Source organism: Phoenix dactylifera, unplaced genomic scaffold, assembly GCF_009389715.1.
Source record: "Phoenix dactylifera cultivar Barhee BC4 unplaced genomic scaffold, palm_55x_up_171113_PBpolish2nd_filt_p 000101F, whole genome shotgun sequence".
Taxonomy (NCBI): Eukaryota; Viridiplantae; Streptophyta; class Magnoliopsida; order Arecales; family Arecaceae; genus Phoenix; species Phoenix dactylifera.
This window is the reverse complement of record NW_024067683.1, coordinates 727,568-747,508: the sequence shown is the minus strand read 5'-3', so window position 1 is coordinate 747,508 and position 19,941 is coordinate 727,568. Positions and strand designations below refer to the sequence as shown.

Here is a 19,941-nt window from a genome sequence, read left to right as displayed (position 1 = left end):
CGCTCCGCTCCCCTCCCCTGGGACCACGTTGGGCTCCTGGGGAGCCGAAAGTAGACATTGGGCCCCGCGCCCCAGCGCGGTGGTATGAAGAGTGGATAACTGCCGGTAACAGACATGGCTGAGCTGGGTTTAGACCGTCGTGAGACATACTAGTTTTATTCTACTGATGGCCGTGCCGCGATAGCAATTCAACCTAGTACGAGAGGAACCATTAATTCACATATTTGGTCATCACGCTTAGTTGAAAAGCTATAGTGCTGGATCAAGTAATTGTATGTCTATTAAATTTGTTAGTGTTTTATCTCAAAGAAATAAAGTAATTTCTGTAAAATTGGGCATTTGCTTTGATGATAAAGATGGTTGTTGTGCAACCATGCGTAGCATGGACCCAAGAGATTCTTAGAAGTTAGTATTGGAAATCTAGCAAGATATAGGGAAGTCGCAAGGTGTGGGAAGTCGCAAGGTGTGGATGAAATCTAGAGTTATGTTTTGAACAAATAAAATAAAGTAAAATAATATAAATGTATTTTGAGAATAAAGTCGATATAAATATATTTTTGGTTATTGGAAATTTTTTTTAAAAAAGAAGGTAAGACTTTTATATGATGTACACAGTAAGGATATATGAATTTTAACCAAGCAAATATAAAAAAAATATTCCCGAAGAGCTATTCTAAATGAATAATAAGACATCCCGTGCCTTTGATTGGACTATCATGCCATTAAACTAATTAAACTTTAGTTACATCATAATATATAGTTTTTAAACCTTCTGGCCGGAGAATCCTTAAATGAGACATAGCTGTACTAAGTTGGAGATGCATGCAAACCCAGAAATCTGGCATGAGAGTCCGTGACGTTGCCTGGTGGCGTCCAAGATTCCTGCATGGATCATGTACTCTAACTTTCGCACTTCCTTTATTCCACATTCATGAATGCAATAAATCATAAGGAGACACACCTGATCCTGTTTTCTTTCTGATGAGAACGCACCTGATCCTGTTGATCGACCAATCAAACGGTCAAGATTTGTCCACGTCGGCTGCACTCAAACCCGTGCCTGCCGCATCAAAAGCCGCAGGCCAGTCGGAATCCAGACACAAGGATCCCGCCGAACGCGCACGTGCGGCGGCCAGCGGCCTCCAAATTACTCCACCCGCTCGGCTTTGCCCCGGCCAGGCCCAGAAAACTTCGAAGCCCAATTCCTTTGACCGAATACGTGTCAGCATCTGATTTGTAAACAAATGTAGATTTAACGAGTTTTAACCTGTCAAAGACTGCCACATCGCCTCGAACATCTCTTTCCTTCTTTAGCTGCGCCATGTAGCATATCTCGGCCGGCCCAATTCTAACAGGACGGAGCGGACCGGAGGTATGGGGCATCAACGCCTGACCTAACCCTAGGGTTAAATACCGTTTGCCCTCTCTCTTCCTCTTCTAAGAAGCAAAGAGAGAGCCCAGGACTCTGGTCTCCTCTCCCGTCCCTGCTACTCCTACTCCCCCCAAGAAACCCTACTGACCCAGCCAAACCCTAGCTCGGATCTACCGTTTCCTTCTCCTCGTCCGTCCGATCGTCGGGGAATCCGCTGCCCCTCGGGTTCCCGTGGTCATGGATCTGCCAAGCCTTGCCGTTGTTCTCCGGGCTGCGCTCAGCCCCAACCCGGACGAGAGGAAGGCGGCCGAGGAGAGCCTCAATCAGGTGAATTCTTCGATCACGAGTTCTATCTAATGGACTCCTTATTTTAGTATTTGAATCCTTGATACGGTTCATCGGTGGTAGATGCTGGGGGTTTTGGCCCCATGTTTGATATGTTTGATATGTCCTTCGATTTCATTGGTTTCTTAATTTGACACTGATTATTCTGAATAAGTATAATAATGTTTGCTTTTATCTGAATCTAGTTCATTGCCTACTAGAGAGATAAGCTTGCAATTTTTCCCATTAAACTGCTTGGATTATGTGATAAGCATTCAAATCCTGTTTCTTCGATTTCGAATATGTAGATCTTAGATAGTGTTGGAAATTCTGACTTCCTAACTACCATTGACTCTTCAAATCCATGTTTCTGCTTTTCTTAGAATGGTAAAAATGTGATTTACTTCAATCCATGTTCAGTTTTCTGTGATAGAGTGTGCTCAAAGTGGTGATACAGTTATGGACAGCATACTGTTGGTGTACTATAATCTTCCAAGGAGATGCATACATGTGGACCTATGTCAAAAGCCTGAAAACAGGAGAAAGTGGAAATTAAGTGACTGATTTTGTGTGTTATTCAATTTTTCGCCTTGCTTGAGATCTCTTCTTCCTTCTCCCCTTCGTTCATCTATATATGTATCTACTGAATTTTTTTTTGTAATCCAATTATTAGTATTTTCACTTGATTTTATTTGTATTGTTGACAGTATTCCTTTTGCAAACAAGGAATACGTAAAACACTGATGTATGTGCTTTACTATGTGATTTTGGGATCGTGCTATATCACATTACATTCACTTTTCTCACTATGCTATTCTTCATTGCAATTGTGGTAAATGCTGTGAGTAGTCCAGTTCACTGCCAGATTATTAAACTTGTAATTTGAAGCATATAGTGGCATGCCCCCTCACATTTTTTGAAGCTTTAATGAGCTTTTAAGTTAGCGTTCATGATTTCAAACTTATAGATTCCATGGAATTTGCACAGTTAATGTTTGACCTCAAAAGTTTCTTCCTCCCATCACATGGTTTTGCTTTACCATGTCACAAATTTTATGTGATATGGTCCATTAAACCTTTGCATCAGACTTGAAAGCATATACTAGCTTTTATTTATTTTTCCTTATTTATATAATTTAATAATGACATATGGCCATAGAGACCTTATAAAAACCTGGGAAATCAGAAATCAAATTATCTGTTTGCTGAATTTTGTCTTGTCCGTGATTTTTATCCCTTTGCCTTATGTATGCGTACTATGCATGGGTATCTTTTCTATTTCAACCTCTACTTTTATTTTTCTTGGATCAACTGTCTTGACACCGTAACAGCCCATGACCTCATCCAAAATGGCTAGCCAGAAGGTATTATTTGGGTTTCTTGATCCTGTATAAGTACCCAAGATTTACTCAGCGAATAACTGATGTGGGACTAAACATACGCCTGCATAGGTCCTCACATACTTTCTCTGTTCAAGCCCTGACATCCTTGTCAGGCTAAGGGTTCAAATCTATTCAAATCTAATAATAAATATCATGGTTGGCCCGTGGGCAATCCCAATGGATCTGTGCTGCAGTGTTTCCTAGTCCACATAGGTTATGGGCTGGATCCGCTCTGATATCATGTATAATAACCCAGGACCTTACTCAAAATGGCTAGCCGAAAGGTATTATTTGGGTTTCTTGATCCTGTATAAGTACCCAAGATATACACAGCAAATAACCGATGTGGGACTAAACACGTCTGCATGGGTCCTCACAGACACACAGTGTATGCCGCTTGTAAAAGGAGAAAAAAGCAAAGTTATGCTGTATATGCTCTTCCTAAGGATCTTTAGGGATTGTGCTATCATAAATATGAGTTGTGCTATATATGCTCTTCCCTAGGATCTTTAGTGATTATGCTATCTTACATCCGAAGAAACTTTGGCCATCGCAACATTCCTTGCAACCAAGGTACGCCGTCTTGATACTGGGCCTCATTCCGGTGCCATCTTGTTATTATGTCAGTATACTCGGTACGTGGCCAGTTCGGCGTACCGAGTATCGGTATGCCCTTCGTACCGTATATAGATACTAAACTGGTACAGTATAGTACATTTCGTACTGTCCGATTCGGTACGGTGGCATATCTTGCTTTCAACTATTCATGTTGCTTTGTATCTCAGCATGTTAATATTGCGAGTGTACTTTGCATTATCCCTCGTTTCTGCAGTAAGAGTAATTAAGATATGATTTCAAACTTAAAGATCCCAAGGAATCTGCACAGTTAATTTTTGATCTCAAAAGTTTCTTCCTCCCATCTCATGGTTTTGCTTCACCATATCGCAAATTTTTTGGACAAGGTCCATTAAACTTGTGCCTCAAACTTGGAAGCATATACTAGCTTTTATTTTTTTCCTTATTTACATAATTTAATAATGATATATGGCCATATAATTTAATAATGATATATAGCCACAACGACCTTATGAAAATGTGGGAAATCAGAAATCAAATTACATGTTTGCTGAATTTTGTCTTCTTTGTGATTTTTATCCCCTTGCCCTATGCATGCATGCATATACATGAGTATCTTTTCTATTTAAATTTCTACTTTTATTTTTCTTGGATCAACTATATTGACACAAAGTGCATGTCACTTGCAAAAAGGAGAAGAAAGCAAAGTTATGCTGTATATGCTCTTCCCAAGGATCTTTAGGGATTGTGCTATCTTAAATCTAAGTTATGATGTATATGCTTTTCCCTAGGATCTTTTAGTGATTATGCTATCTTACATTTGAAGAAACTTTGGCCATCACAACATTCCTTTCAACCAAGGTATGCCATCTCGGTATCGGGTCCTATATTAGTGCCACTCTGTTATTGCGTCAGTACGCCCGGTGTATGGCCCGTTCGGCGTACTGGGTGTCGTTACGCCCTCTGTCTCGCATTCGGGTACTGAACCGGTATGGTATAGTACACCTACATTGCCTGATTCGGTACAATATGGCATACTTTGCTTTCAACTATTTATGTTGCTTTGTATCTCAGCACGTTAATATTGTGAGTCTACTTTGCGCTATCTCTCATTTCTACAGTGAGAGTAATTAAGATGCATGCTTTAGACATGGATTTCCTATTGGAATTTTTAAAAAAATGTGATTCTTCTTTGAAAATATATAGCCCTACAAGGTCCATCTGCACATGGAGCTATGTGAAGAAATCCATTAAAATAATAAACCTACAGTGCTTATTTTGACATTATCACCTTGCAGTTTTTGGAGACTCTCATAAATCATTTACACATTGTTATTGATTTGCTGCTTGTTGATCATAGGACACCTCAATGTTCACTATTTGCCTTTTTAGCAATCATTTTGGTTCCCGTTTTGTTGTCGCTTATCATGTATCATTTTGCACGTGCTCCATCTCAACTTGAGATCATAAAAATTTTATACCACATATAGGAATTATAAACTCCTGCTGTAGTCAGTTCATATCTCCTTCTGAACTTCTCAAAATACATTTAAATTAGTAAGGAGATACATTTAAGAACTAGGGTAGTCAGTATTTGACAGATTCCTTACTCCTATATTTGTGCCTTGCTTTTAGATTTCTATTCTTCCTTCATTTTTTTTAATTATTGTTTTGCCACTTATGTGCATAATACATGTATCTACTGGCATCTTATCTTTAATGTCTTTTGTTTCATTTTTTTAATTAAAAATATCGACAGAAAGTGCATCACGCAAGAAAAGATTGAACATGGATGAATGTCTTTGTTGTTTCTTGCATTCACATGTTCGTCTTTTTGTATACATGACTCATGGAAGTGTTCTGTTTTGCAGTTTCAGTATAGGCCACAGCATTTGGTGAGGTTGTTGCAGATCATAGTAGATGGTACCTGTGATATGTCTGTGCGCCAAGTTGCCAGCATTCATTTCAAGAACTTTGTGGCTAAAAACTGGTCACATCATGAACTTGGTGTGCATAAAGTACAACGTTAAATCTTTGATTACTTGATTGTTTTGGCGACTTGCAAAAGTTAATCTGTTTGTCATTTGTAGGCGAGCCCCAAAAGATATCTGAAAGTGATAAGTGCATGGTCCGTGAAAATATCCTTGGATTTATTGTTCAAGTTCCACCACTGTTGAGGTACATCATTTGCATATCTGATTTTGGTATATTGTACTGAACGAGTGATATAATACTATTCTTGTGGGCATTTTCATCTAACTCATGGCAAACATATTGATTTTTTTCTTCCTTCTATTATTGTCTTTCTATATATTTTTGTATCCTTGTTTCTATCTCAATCATTTTTATTGATAACCAGCCATAACTTTCCAGTTAATTATAGGTTGCTTTATTTGGCATTATCATCATCCTCAGCTCACTACAACCTGATTGTCAAATATCCGTCACATCTTGGATGCTCTTCTTTTTTATTTTATTTTATAATATTTGTTAAAGCACACTTGAGGAGATTGTATGTTTTATGCCTATTTCTGAGATGTGTTTTGCTTCATTAAATTTTTCATCTGATTAACATCTCCAGTAACATGAAACATGTTGTCAAAGTTCTCTTGTTACATAAAGTTGAATAACGCGTGACAAAGTGCAAGTGCAGCTTTAACTTAATCATCAAGGAGTCTTTTAACCAAGGTCCGCCGTACCGGTCCGAATCGGCGTACCGGTGGCCGGCCGGACCGGTACGGTACCGGTCCGGACCGGTACGGTACCGGTCCGGACCACTTTCTTTCCCATCAAAAAAAAAAAAAAACCACAGCGAGGCGCTGTGGTTCCCCCCCCCCCCCCAAAAAAAAACACCGTACCGGTGCGAACCGGCCGGTTCGCACCGGTACGAGGCCGGTACCAAGCGGTACCGGCCGGTACCGACCGGTACGGTCTCCGTACCGGCCGGTTCACAGAAGAAAATCGGAAATACCGGTTTTCATCTGTGTCCGGTACCGGTCAGGGACCGGACCGGTACGTACCGGCCCGTACCGGCCGGTACGGGCCGGTACGACATTCCTTGCTTTTAACTGTTAAGACTACTCATAAGCTTCAAAATTTCAACATTGAAAGCTTTATGATCTTCTAAATTTAAATTCACAGTTAAAACAATTTTTTGTTTTTTTTTTCAATCTCATATTCCTTCTCCATTCTCATGTTCAGTTAGTATTGTAAAAGGTGTTTTCATGATTTTTTGTTTCCAATACCTGTTCTGATACTTACTCTACATCATACAGAGCTCAACTTGGTGAATGCCTTAAAACAATAATCCATGCTGATTACCCAGAACAGTGGCCTAGTCTTCTTCACTGGATTACGTGCAACTTACAGTTGCAAGATCAACAAGTAGTTGGAGCTTTATATGTATTGAGGGTTCTCTCCAGGAAATATGAGTAAGTATGGCTTTTTGGGTAAATCTATAAGTGCAATGCCCATGTTGCTTCCTCTATCTTCACTCACGGTCCCTCGTGTGTCCAAAACCCTTCTTTATTGGTCCATCTGTAATTCATCGTATCGTGCATGACCTTTAATCTGTCTCAGATGCTTCAGCTAGATACTTGATTTTCTTTTTTGTCAAGGAAATAATTGAATTTATGAGGTTCATTAATCAATTGCAACTGTCAACTATAGCATTTCTTTTTTAAAAAAACTCTTTAACTTCTTTTGACATGATTGTGCTTTTGAGGTGCTATACAAAAATATGTTTTAAATGCACAATAAAGTTGACATTCAAGCAAAACATTTGGGATAATTGCTGTTTATTTTGATCAGTTTTGATCGGTGTATTTGTTGCTCATATCTAACATTTCCAGTTTGCAGTAGTGATTTATTTAAAAAAAGAAAGACTTTCTGTTTAATCCCCCCTTTCTGTTTACAATTCCATAAGGTGCTGCATCATAAATTCACATTATTGATGTTCTTTTTGTAACATCTTTCCTCTGGACATGCTTATGTTTCTTTTACACTAATTTTTTTTCTATGCCCTCTATTTGTTTCTAAGGTTCAAGTCCGATGAAGAGCGAATACCACTTTATCTCATTGTTGAGCAGACATTTCCTTACTTACTGAGTATATACAACAATCTTGTTCAGATTGCTAACCCTTCAATCGAAGTAGCTGATTTGATCAAGCTTATATGCAAAATATTTTGGTCGTCAATATATGTATGTGCCTGTGATATGTAAAGTCTCATTTTTTTCCTTAAAGTTTCTTTACATGTGTAAGCTTATCTTTTATGTTGGTTTGAACTTTGAACTGTCTTTTTCAGCTGGAGATTCCAAAGCAACTATTTGATCCCAGTGTGTTCAATGCGTGGATGATTTTATTCTTGAATATATTGGAAAGGCCCGTTCCTTTGGAAGGTCAACCATCTGATCCCGAGCTTCAGAAATCTTGGGGATGGTGGAAGGTCAAGAAGTGGACAATTCACATCTTAAACCGTTTATACACTCGGTGAGTTCTTTGGTGATGAAAAATGGGATTTATGCTTTCTGCAATTGGGTGCTAAATTGGCATGTGCATCATTACTTACAGGTTTGGGGATCTGAAGCTTCAGAAGCCAGAGAGTAAAGCTTTTGCTCAAATGTTCCAGAAAAATTATTCTGGAAAAATTTTGGAATGCCATCTGCAATTGCTCAATGCCATCCGCACAGGTGGATATTTGCCTGATAGGGTTATCAACCTTATCCTTCAATATCTCAGCAGCAGGTTAGTCATGCTTTGATCTCCCTAGTTGCATTAGTATTTTGCTTTCTCCATAACAAACTTAGCAAGAGAAACATATATTCAGCCATCTGATTCTAGTGGTTATTTTACTTTTTCCTTAGTATAACTTAGCAAGAAGCAGTAACCACTGAACACCTGCTTGATTTTATTTGGTTTGGCTTTATAATTTTTATTCACCATATGTTCCTTTCTATGGGTATACATCTTGATCCTAAACTATTTCTGTGCCATCCTAGTTATTTATTGGTCCTCTCTCTCTCTCTCTCTATCTCCCTCATATATTTCCAGATCTTTCAAATTCAATTAAAATCTGAGTGAGCTCTATAGCAGATTTATGAAGGATGTTGGTTGTACACTGTAATTACTACATGACATTTTTGAAGGACCGAATCTTAACTGGATGTATGATGCCATGGATAAGGACCTAGTTGTGATAAGAAACACAAATACCCGAGCAGGGACAGAGTGGCCCACGAGGGATATCTAGGTAGAAGGAAAAAATTTCAGCAATTTTGTAAAAATATGAAATATCTGAAAATGTGAAAAAATAAAGTAATTCTCAACAAAAAATTGGAGGGGGAAGTGTTCTTTCATTAGGATGCGGCTATTCCTTAATCGAATAGACAGAACAGTAATTGCTGAGATTTTAAGAAATTTTCAATAATCTATACAATTCTATCTTTAAAGGTACATGCTTCAAGGCAAGGATTTTAACAGTGATTTAAGTGCATGTTGGCATGGCTTGTCATGCATGATGTGTACCCTGCTAGTGCCTTATCAGCACATGGTGTTGGTATGATAAGAGCTGTGTGTTAATAATTGGCATTCTTACATGCTAGTGCATGCCAAGCATGCCAAGTGACATGGTATGTACCATGCTAATACCAATCTGGCATGCCACCGGTGTGTGATATCTTAATCTTGCTACAGGGCTAGTGTTTTCATCAATTATATACGTGGTTAATTTTATGCTCTTATCAATTAAATAAAAAGAGGGTAACTGCTACACATAAATGTTCATTGTTGAGTCTTTGGAGTTAAACATGTAACCTGATTATCATGTGCTTGTTGTGGTTTGTAAACAATTATTTTCGTACATTGCTTTTTCTCTAGGTTGAATAACGATACCTGTAAAGTCACATCACTTTATTGGTGATTTAGTCTGGTCTTCTTTAGTTATCATATGGACGTTAGTGTCTGAATGGTCTGGTTGGCTCTTGCATCACCTTACATGTTTTATGAGGCAGACTGGTTTGATATCTCAGCAGCACAATGAACAAGTTTATCTCTTGCTGAATCAATAAGTTTTGTCGATGCTATGCTAATATTAAATTTCCATGTTACTTAGAAAGTAAAAATACTTGATATGGCTTCCTGGTTTCCAAGTCATTCTTTTTGATGCTTATGTACTTATCTGCAAATCAAATAGTGATAAGGTCTTTATGTTGCTTTGTTCTGATGCTCTTTGCTATATCTTGAGGTATCCTCTCCATTCTCCGGAGCAAAACAACTATATTTTCTGAGAGTTTAATTGTGACAACACTTACAACCATTTATGTTTAATTGCGAACATTTTTTTGTTGCCCTTTCTTGCAGTATTCCGAAAAACAGCATGTATCAATTACTGCAGCCACAACTAGACATTGTTCTTTTTGAGATAATTTTTCCATTAATGTGTTTCAATGACAATGACCAAAAATTATGGAATGAAGATCCTCATGAATATGTTAGGAAGGGCTATGGTGAGTCTTCAGACTTGTGTAATCATATTCTGAAATATAAAATCATAATAAAGACAATATTCTATGACCTTTTCTTTATTTTGTTAATATATGTATTCAGTAAGCTTTCCATGTTTCTGTACAGATATTATTGAGGATCTATACAGCCCTCGGACTGCAGCCATGGACTTTGTTAGTGAATTAGTGAGAAAACGTGGTAAAGGAAACCTCCATAAGTTCATTCAGTTCATTGTGGAGATTTTTAGGAGGTACATGATATCCTCAATAAGTTGATATTGTCTTGGACGAGGTTTGCCGTACCGCTTGGTACTGTACCATACTGTTCGTACTGTACCATACTGGTATTGAACCGGTATGCAGTCTCATACCATACAGACATTCGCTAGGCCTCGCTATTTCGTATCGTACCATGTAATAAGATGGTACTGGTACGGGGTTTGGTATCGAGATGGTGAACCTTGGTCTTAGATGTTGCAATTTTATGATTTTGTCGCATGAGGAAGATATTTACTTTTCAAGATATTTACCTATAAACAGGTATGATGAGGCATCTGTTGAGTTTAAACCATATCGCCAAAAAGATGGTGCTCTTCTGGCTATTGGAGCATTATGTGATAAACTAAAGCAAACAGAACCTTACAAGTCTGAGCTAGAGCGCATGCTAGTGCAACACGTATTCCCTGAATTCACAAGCCGTGTTGGTCATCTTCGAGCAAAGGTTTCATTTATTTCCTTTTACTTGCAACTTTATGCTTGATGTTGTGGCCTGTTCCATGCTGTCCTTTTGGTTGTCTGTATTTAAATCCTTTATTACTTTTTACATTGAAAATTGAAACTTATTATTATTTTTAAATATCATATTTATTTTAATCATTTGTTACAACAGACATTTCTGCATGTTGCTTTCATTTCCTTTTTATACAAGTAAATATTAACCACTATGTGAACATTGTTTGCTTGGATGATTCCGCAATTTAATATGCAATGTGCACTTCAGATTGTCCTGCTTGGGTGTAGTGCACCTATGGGCCTCAGGTTTCATAATTCTGTGAATTTGCAAATATGAAGTGGATGCTTTGCTGCCTCATTTATATGGATACTTATTTGGAAAATCTGAAAATTACAGCACCTCTGGAAGTCATATATGCTTTTTTCCATCAGCTTTAGAATAATAGAGTGCATATTCGTAAACTATGCATAGTAATTTCACCTGTATTGGTTCTATTTCTTTAATTAAATAGGTGAAGAAATTTCTATTTAAATTTTCCTATTACAGTTTAATTCTTAATCTCTGGCTCTTTGCCCAGAGATTTGAATCTATCTGATGTTAGCTGTTGGATAATATTTTTCTGAGTAGAAATAAACTGCTTAGTGAACATGCATTCATGGAGCATTGAACATTTGATACTCCCTGAGAATGATGAGAATTAATTAATATCATTTGTCAAGATATGGTAGTGGTAATAGTGAAGCTCAGAGTCAGAAATGAGCACAAAAGAGGCGGCACTTGAGTAGCAGCAGTAGATCTTAAATTTGGTTATAGTCAATTATGTTTCTTGTTTATGTCTTATCTATAATGAAGGCTGGAGATGGTGATGGGGTTTCAATCTGGCTAAGGATCTGAAGATGGGAGGAAACCTATAAAATGTTGAACTTGTGGGAGAAGAAGTTACTGCATATCTGTTTTTGGGATAAAATGCATTTAGGGAGCACATGCTCAATGCAAAAAAGAATTAGTGATCAGACAATAAAAAGGAAAATATAGAAATGCTTAATAACTATATTCAAATTTCTTATTTTTTAAAATAATCATTTATTTTATAGGTTGACTGCCTGTACATCTAGTTTTAGTGGCAAACTGAAAAATTGACTCATAAACTTCATACTCAACTCTAAAACTCATTGATTTCTTTCCAGATATGGCTCATACTCCAGGTTAGTTTCATTCCCAAACTGACCTAATCTTTAGAGAAAACGTGGACCAGGTTATATATATATAAATATTATATATATATATTTTATATGTATGTACATACATATATACATACATACATATGTATGTACATACATATATACATACATATATACATACATACATATGTATGTACATACATATATACATACATACATATGTATGTACATACATATATACATACATACATATGTATGTACATACATATATACATACATATATCTACATATGTACATACATATGTATGTATATATATATATACATACATATGTATGTACATATGTAGATATATGTATGTATCTATGTATATATACATACATATGTATGTATGTATACATACATACATATGTATGTATGTATATATATGTATGTATGTATGTATGTATGTATATATATGTATGTATTACAATGCCAAAACTTCAGTGTTCCATTTTGGAACAAGTAGTTCTTCTAGAAGTGGATTATGCTTATCATCAAGTAATGCCTAAAGGAAGCTGACTGTTATATGAAATCGGATTTTACTGAGCTTTTGCAATAACATAAACAATTAAATCCTTACCCGTATAATTATGCTAATATTATAGAATGTGATCACATTACTTTGTTTTCATCCACATGTAATATGAACCAAGGACCACTCAAGTTCCAGTTTTGATTTTCACCATTTGATTGATTGTGGCGGATAAACATTCAATTTCTTGCTGGCATGATATTCACTATTTGACTTGTAAATCTTGATAATGGAAGCTCAATGCTCAGTTTTGTGTGAAGGGACTAAGACACATAGGGAATTTGTTGCAAGCCCTATTGATCTTATTGCCGTTGTGGGAATTTAGTTGGAGCTTCATGGAGATCTACTAAAAGCTCAATAAATGGTCCTCCATACTTTATTAAGGCAAGTGAAAAGAAATTTAATTCAGCTACCAAGGTTGGAAGAACTGGTACCGACTTACGCTCGGTATCGTACAGTACTGTACCAAACCATGGTGTATCGAAACCACGGGGAGAGAAAGGGAGAGGGCCAGAGAGGAAGAAGAAGAGGGAGGGAGAGGGAGAGAGAACATGGAGACTCACTTAGGTTGTATCCAATGGAGGAGGTGGTGCTAGTGTTGATGCATGGAGGCACTAGTGGCGAGCATGGGGCTCGGCATTGCATCCATGCATGTGGTCTTCTCAAGCAGAGGCTGTGGACATGGAGATGTGAGAGGGGTTTCGAAAGCCACAATTGGTTGCATGGGGTGTTGGCAAGGGAGCAGTTGATGCTCAATTTGTCTCCCTCTCTCTTCCCCTCCTTCCCTCTCCCTCCCTCTCTCAAACCGTTGCTCCTCTCCTGTCCTTACCCTAAGGAGAGGGGAGGAAAGAGGGACAAGGAAGGGAGGGAGAATGAGAGAAAGAGAGATTTCGGCTTGACTAGGGTTTTGTCAAGGATGGTGGTGGTGGGTTACAATGATCAGCAACAGAGCAAAGAAAAGGAGAGGAGCAGGGGTTAGAGAGAGAGGGAACATAGGTGGTTAGCATACCTGGGATGGTTGATAGTCGTGAGGATGGCGAGGCTGAGACGGGCGAGAGTGGCTAAGGACGTGAGTGAACACGAGAGGAAAGGAAGAATGCTTGAAGCTCAGAACCCTAAACTAATACCTATCTCGAATTTATAGTGCAAATTGTGCTGGTAACCAACCAGTCCAGTTCGGTATGCTCTAAACCAACCAGTTTGGCACATCCCAAACTGGCTGATTTGGCACAGTTTGGAACCATGCTAGCTACTTATTGTTGGGTATCTCTTAAAAGTCAGCAATTGAAGCCTTGGGGATCAGAACTTCTAGAACATTATGAATACGTTTTATTTTGCATTAGACTTGCAATAGTCTTCCATATTGTCTTTTGTAACCATATCTAGCTACTTTTTGGAGTATCAATATCTGGTTCTGCTTATCTATTTGTTATTATACTCTAATTTGATGCAAACATGTCATTTAACTTGAAAGAGGGACATTTTCAAGTACTTTATATATTCACCAAACTCTTTTTGGTAGGTTCTATCAAGAGTTAAACTCTTCCCAACAATGAGTTTGATTCCATCATGTGATGGTTTTACAAAGGCTGAGGACTGAGATGTTAACTTTTTTGTGAAATATTATGTTTTGATTTCTTGAGTTAGTTTTGGTGTTCAGACAAGGAGTACTTATTTTAATAGCAATACAATTTGTTAGGCATATAACACCATCCTTTTAGTTTTTTGAAGCTTTTACATTTATGGTGTCCTTCTTCATCATTTATAACTCAGGAAATGAACAATCCTATATCATAATTTATTCTCGCGAGCTCTATTTAAGATTTGCAAGAACATTGCCAATATAACTAGTGTTACACGCTATAGCATACACATCAAACAGGTTACACTAATTAAAATTAATGATACTCAAGGGTGACATAATGAACTAATTCATCACAAGTTAGTAGTTAACAAGAAAGAAAAGCTTTCCTCGAAAAAGAAAGAAAGAAAAGCTTTTAAAATTCTATATAAAAGTTGAACCATCTTAATATGATACTTATGTCAATGGAAATGATGTGCATGGCTTATTTAAGAGGAAGGAGCATATGATGGATGGTTTGTGATTCCATCAATTATGATTCTTTAGAGTAGATTTGTGTTTGACTTATAAAAGAGAAGCATTTGATGAACAATTGTGACTTGATAAATGTACTCCCTATTTTTGTTTTTGAATTTTGTTTTTCTTAGTTATTTTTTTTGCTATAATAGATGATTCATACACTTCTAGTGTGAATACATCCAAAATAAGTTAATAGATAATGAGTCTCAGAGTGCTCTAGGTAACTCTCTCTCATCGATTCATAGGGCCCCTCTAGAGTGGTCAGCCACATATGAGGCCACCCTATCCGCAGCTTCATTGGCCTCTTTATACGCATGCTTGACCTGTAAAGCGATGTCTCCACCTACCATAGCCCAAATATTCTAGAGCAAGGGGTGGCACTCACCGGCGCCACCAGTGCCCCCAAGATCCAGCTGATCACCGTGGTGCTACGAGAGCAGATGTAGAGCTCCAGATGTCTCGAGTTGTCAAGGGCCCATCTGATGAACCTGCATGGGTGATCTCTGCTGTCTGTACTCGAGCTTGCTCCACAACGAACCTAGGTGTATAGAGCTGCTATCTCCAAAGATCTAGGCATTTTTAGGTAGCTAGATATGGTAAGCAGTGTAAGTCGTCACAGTGGCCATATACCAGGTTTGAGGGGTGGTGGCCCACTGTCTGAGCACTTGAATGAAGGAGCCTGACTGACACCGAGCATCCGATGGGATATTAACAAGCCTCCAAACCTTCCTAGCACATCTGCACTGAAATAGAGCGTGGTTCATGGTCTCATCCATCCGTGGTATGCTGTATCGTACCGAACCGGACGGTACCGAGCATACTGTACCAGCTCAGTATCGGTATCGATGGCGTACCAATACTCAGTATGCCAAATAAACCGCATATCGTACCGTACCGACACTATACTAGTATGGCACCGGTATAGGATCCGGTACTGATACAACGAACCTTGCATTTATCTGAAATTTAGGGCATTGAGGTTGGATGCTCAGTCCCCGCCAGCTCAGCACCGATCTCGTCGGAAACCGACCGAAAACCATCTTTCAGAGACAGGGCAATCCTCGAGTGAAGACCTAGCCTTCAGATCCAGGTGCAGTCCTGCCTCAGGTGTTGCTCACTTTGAAAGAGGCCATAGATGTCTCTCACTTTGACTCTGGGGATGCAGGATATACATCAAACCCTCATATTCGGACTAGCACTCTTCGGAAGTGGCATCGATCAGACTCTCTTTGCGAGGTGCTCTCCAAACAGATAGCCGATTCGGCTGGTATTCCAGCCCGCCCGCTCCAGACTGAGATCGCAAATTCGAAGTCCGTCTGCAGCCTCAATGTTGACCATGGTCGGTCATCTCATGTTAGCCAGGGCAATGGGCACATACCTGCAAATCTTCTGCCAAAGGAAGGAGCACCTCGAACCATTCTGAGCTACCCTATCCACCGTCATTGGTCCATAGCGGGCAGTCATCACCCGACTCTAAAAGTACCGTGGCTCAAGTATAAGTCTCGCCCCATGCCGAGCAATCGATGCCTCTCTCATAAAAAGAGACTGGACACCTAGCTCTCCTTCACGAGTTGGCTGGTAAACTGTCTTCCATGCCAACAGATGTACCCCGTGACCACCGCCATAAGAGCCCTAGAGGAAATTCCAGAGAAGTCGTTCCCCTGCAATTCCAGACTAGGATCTTTATTTTGCATCATGCTGTAAACCTGATCCATACTCCTTGCCGCACGAGGCCCCAACACCTAACACTCCTACCTGGGCTGGCCCATCACCAACCCTATCTTCATCACCACTTTCCGAATCTCCCCCCAACACCGCCGTTCTGATCTTCCTCACCGCCAATTGGTGGTTGAGGGAGACGACGGCAACACCAGAGTGCGGCCGGCCAGTTGCCGGCCTGCCGCCGTCGGCCTCCTTCCCGACCACCTCCTCACCCGGCCTGGAGCTCGAGAGCCTTGCGTCCAACTCATCCAGGATGCTCTCCCGGGGTCGCACGCCAGGAGCAGCCCTAGGAGGCCTCGCTAGAGCCGAAGCCATCCTCGGAGAGGAGCTAGGGGTCGCCAGAGCGGGAGGATGCCGGGGTAGAGGCGGACTGGGGGCGGTCCCCTGCTCCCACACTCCTGGGCCTCAGTTGGGCCCAACCTTTCGTTCGGGCGCCACGGGCGCGCCTAGCTCGTCCGCACGGGCGGCTCGACCTGCACTTCCGGGCCGACCCACCTCAGCCTCGCCCAGGCCTCGCCCTGGCCAACCCGGTCGCTGGCCTCCTGGGCCTTTTATTGGACAGACCCAGGCCCACATCCACCATCAGCACTTCCGGGTCGGCCTGCACCCCGGCCGGCCCAATGCCACCTGCATTATCCGCCAAGTCAACTAGGTCAGTCAACGGGTTGAAACTTGACCCGACTCGACGACTGACTTCAGTCACTCCCAATCCCGAGTCGCCTTCCTCGCTAGCTAGCCAATCCTTCGGGGGGAGCGCCGCCGTACCACTTTTGCTGTTTTTTTGCCAACTGTCCAAGTCTAGCGGTGAGCTAGCGGAGCTCGGATGGTTGGGCGGGGATTGCGGCTTAGTGGAGGACTACTCGGGTGTTGACTCGGTCATCTTCCTTGGCTGCGGCGGCCCCTTCACTTCTCACGGCGGCTGAGTCCTCGTGGCCGCTAGCCATGGGCCGAAGATTGGCCGTCGGATCTCCTCGCCATAGCTTGAGTCCGGCTCCCCATGGTCTCCGGCGATTTCCACCACCATGGGGGCTGGGGACAACGTTCACTCCGGCACCCCCTCCATCACTGGCATCGAAAATCTGCAAGCCGCCTCGGTATGCTGGATCTGCCTGCAGCCATAACAGAAGTCAGACACCTTCTTGTAGACGAAGAGATGTCACAACACCTTCGCCTTCCCCTTGATCTGAACGCCGGCGCGGTGGCGTTGATGGCCACCTCGACTCTGGTGAAGCTCATCACCTTCTGTTGCTCCGTATCCTGTCGACGGTCAGTGGCCGGCTCGCCACCGTTGCAATCCTAGGATCGCCTCGCTCGACCAATATTCCACCGGGAACCTAGGTAGCTGGATCCAAACCACTGCCATCTTCATGGCGTCCAGATCAGGCATGAAATGGCCCACCACCACCTACGGGCCGCCGACAAGGGCGAGGTCCCGATCAGCGGTCGTTTTGAACCGGAGAGCGAGGTGGTCGTCGGCGTGCGGCATCACTTCTACCTCAAACTCCATTTTTCCTTGGAGAGTAACGTCTTCGGCCAGCCACTCCGCCGGCACCCAGCGGCCAAGGCTGCGGATCACCACCGCCCGATCCTCCCACTCCTAAGACGCCTCGATCGGCTCCTCCACCTCCACCTTCGAGATCGGGTGTGTCGCTCAGCCCCCAGACTTTGCTCGATCACCTATCTCCTCCTTCCGCGCTGGCGGTCCCCGGCTCTCACTAGTGGCAGCTTCGCCCACCGCCTTGCTTGCCTTGCTCCTCTTTGCTTTCGCTGATCACTAGATTTCAAAGCAATCACCATAGAGCCAACTAGCCGTTACCGGCGAACTATTCCTTTCTACCAATCTCTTTTCTATCCTATCCCTACTGAAGCTCCAACTGCAGCAGGTTCTTAGTTATTGATTACATAGTGAACGGTGCATTTATTAAACGAATTGTATTTATAGAGGTGGAGTGAGATAAATTGTCTTATGACTCCACTTACAAGCATAGGAAGGACCCAGGAAAAAGCCTTTTCTATTGATTGAGTAAGAAGCAAGATAATTTCTCTCAATTATTATCTTTTCTATTCTATAATATCCTAAAAGATTTATATAAATTTGTTAATTAATCTGTATGCCTATTTATTCGTTCTCTCATCTTGATAATGAAACACTTGGGTATGGGTTTGAAGCATGGTATGCTGTACCGTACCGTACCGGACGATACCGGCATACCGTACCGGTTCAGTACTGGTACTGGTACCGGTGGCGTACCGACACTCAGTATCGTACTGTACCACACTATACTAGTGTGGCACCAGTATGGGATCCGGTACTGATACGACGAACCTTGGTTTGAAGTATACACTTATATTTGTGCTCATGCAGTACTAGAGACATCTTCAACCACCAATGAGGTTGAGCAGATCTTTCATTGTTATTTTGGTATATATTCTATTCACATTCAATTTTTGGAAAACAACTTTTGCTCAGGTACTAACTGATGTAAAATAATTTTGGGATATTTTTCACAGTTTTTTGTGAAACTGGTCTCAATAGAAAGAGGTTGTTTCAGGTGGGTCTGTTCATCAAACAAACTGAATGAGCAAAACTTTTATGTTTAGATATTAATAATGTCATATAAAAAATAAGTTTGTTGTTCATATAAGTAAGGCTTTAAAGTTGGTTTTGATACCTGTCTCGATCACCGGACAGCAGGGTATGCCCCAACATGCGCCATGCCATCACAGAGCATGAGTCATCTTGGCCCTGGCAGGTCATCATGCTAGTGGTACACTCTTTATTGCATTGTCCTCACCTAACTACTGCATTGACTGTCTTGCATGCTTGTACGCATCCTCATTAGTTACCATGTTCTTGTTGTGTATCTGTTTGTGGTACCGCTAATGGTGCTTATGTACTCCACATATTGTGCATGATAATATGCAACTTGAGCAATCTGTATGGGCATTAATATTGAAACACCAACTGCATCAAGATGCTCTGGAATTGTTTGACTGTATGTGTAGGCCTTGCTTGTGACTGATCATTGGAGATGATGGAGGAGATCCCTCTTATGATGACTAGAAGTCAAGGTGTCATGGAAAAGTTATTGCTATGACATAAGGGATGCGGATGATCCACCTTGCTATGAATATTGATCATCAGCACTAGACCATCTTATTGAGCCAACTTCCTCTGTGATAGCATCCATGTCTTGTCAATGTCCCCATCCAGAGCTTTGGTACTCCTTGTGGCTATCTATAGCTTCCCCTTTCCCTTGCCCCTACCCCTCCTTTGGTATGGCCTTACAGGAGTTGGGTGATTTCCTATCTACCTTTGACTCTGAGATTGGAATCCTTGGTATGGTGACCAAATTGATCTTATCAAAGTTCACCTTCTCGGTACCAGATCGTGTACTGATACTATATTATTATAATGTCGGTATGCGATATGGTAGGAGACAACAAGGTATACCGAGTGTCAGTATGGTACGAGA

At 40.8% G+C, this 19,941-nt stretch overlaps 1 protein-coding gene across 1 annotated transcript in view; it reads left to right on the top strand.

Annotated features, from left to right (window-relative positions):
* The first annotated feature begins 1,368 nt into the window (after window positions 1-1,368).
* Window positions 1,369-19,941, top strand: part of LOC103697654 (importin beta-like SAD2) — a 51,636-nt gene continuing 33,063 nt past the window's right edge. The window contains exons 1-10 of the mRNA XM_039116547.1: window positions 1,369-1,699; window positions 5,525-5,660; window positions 5,744-5,831; window positions 6,929-7,084; window positions 7,693-7,855; window positions 7,960-8,144; window positions 8,226-8,399; window positions 10,014-10,159; window positions 10,284-10,407; window positions 10,697-10,877. Of these exons, the coding sequence (XP_038972475.1) occupies window positions 1,610-1,699; window positions 5,525-5,660; window positions 5,744-5,831; window positions 6,929-7,084; window positions 7,693-7,855; window positions 7,960-8,144; window positions 8,226-8,399; window positions 10,014-10,159; window positions 10,284-10,407; window positions 10,697-10,877 (1,443 nt within the window). The 5' untranslated portion in view covers window positions 1,369-1,609. The remainder of the gene's footprint in view (window positions 1,700-5,524; window positions 5,661-5,743; window positions 5,832-6,928; window positions 7,085-7,692; window positions 7,856-7,959; window positions 8,145-8,225; window positions 8,400-10,013; window positions 10,160-10,283; window positions 10,408-10,696; window positions 10,878-19,941) is intronic.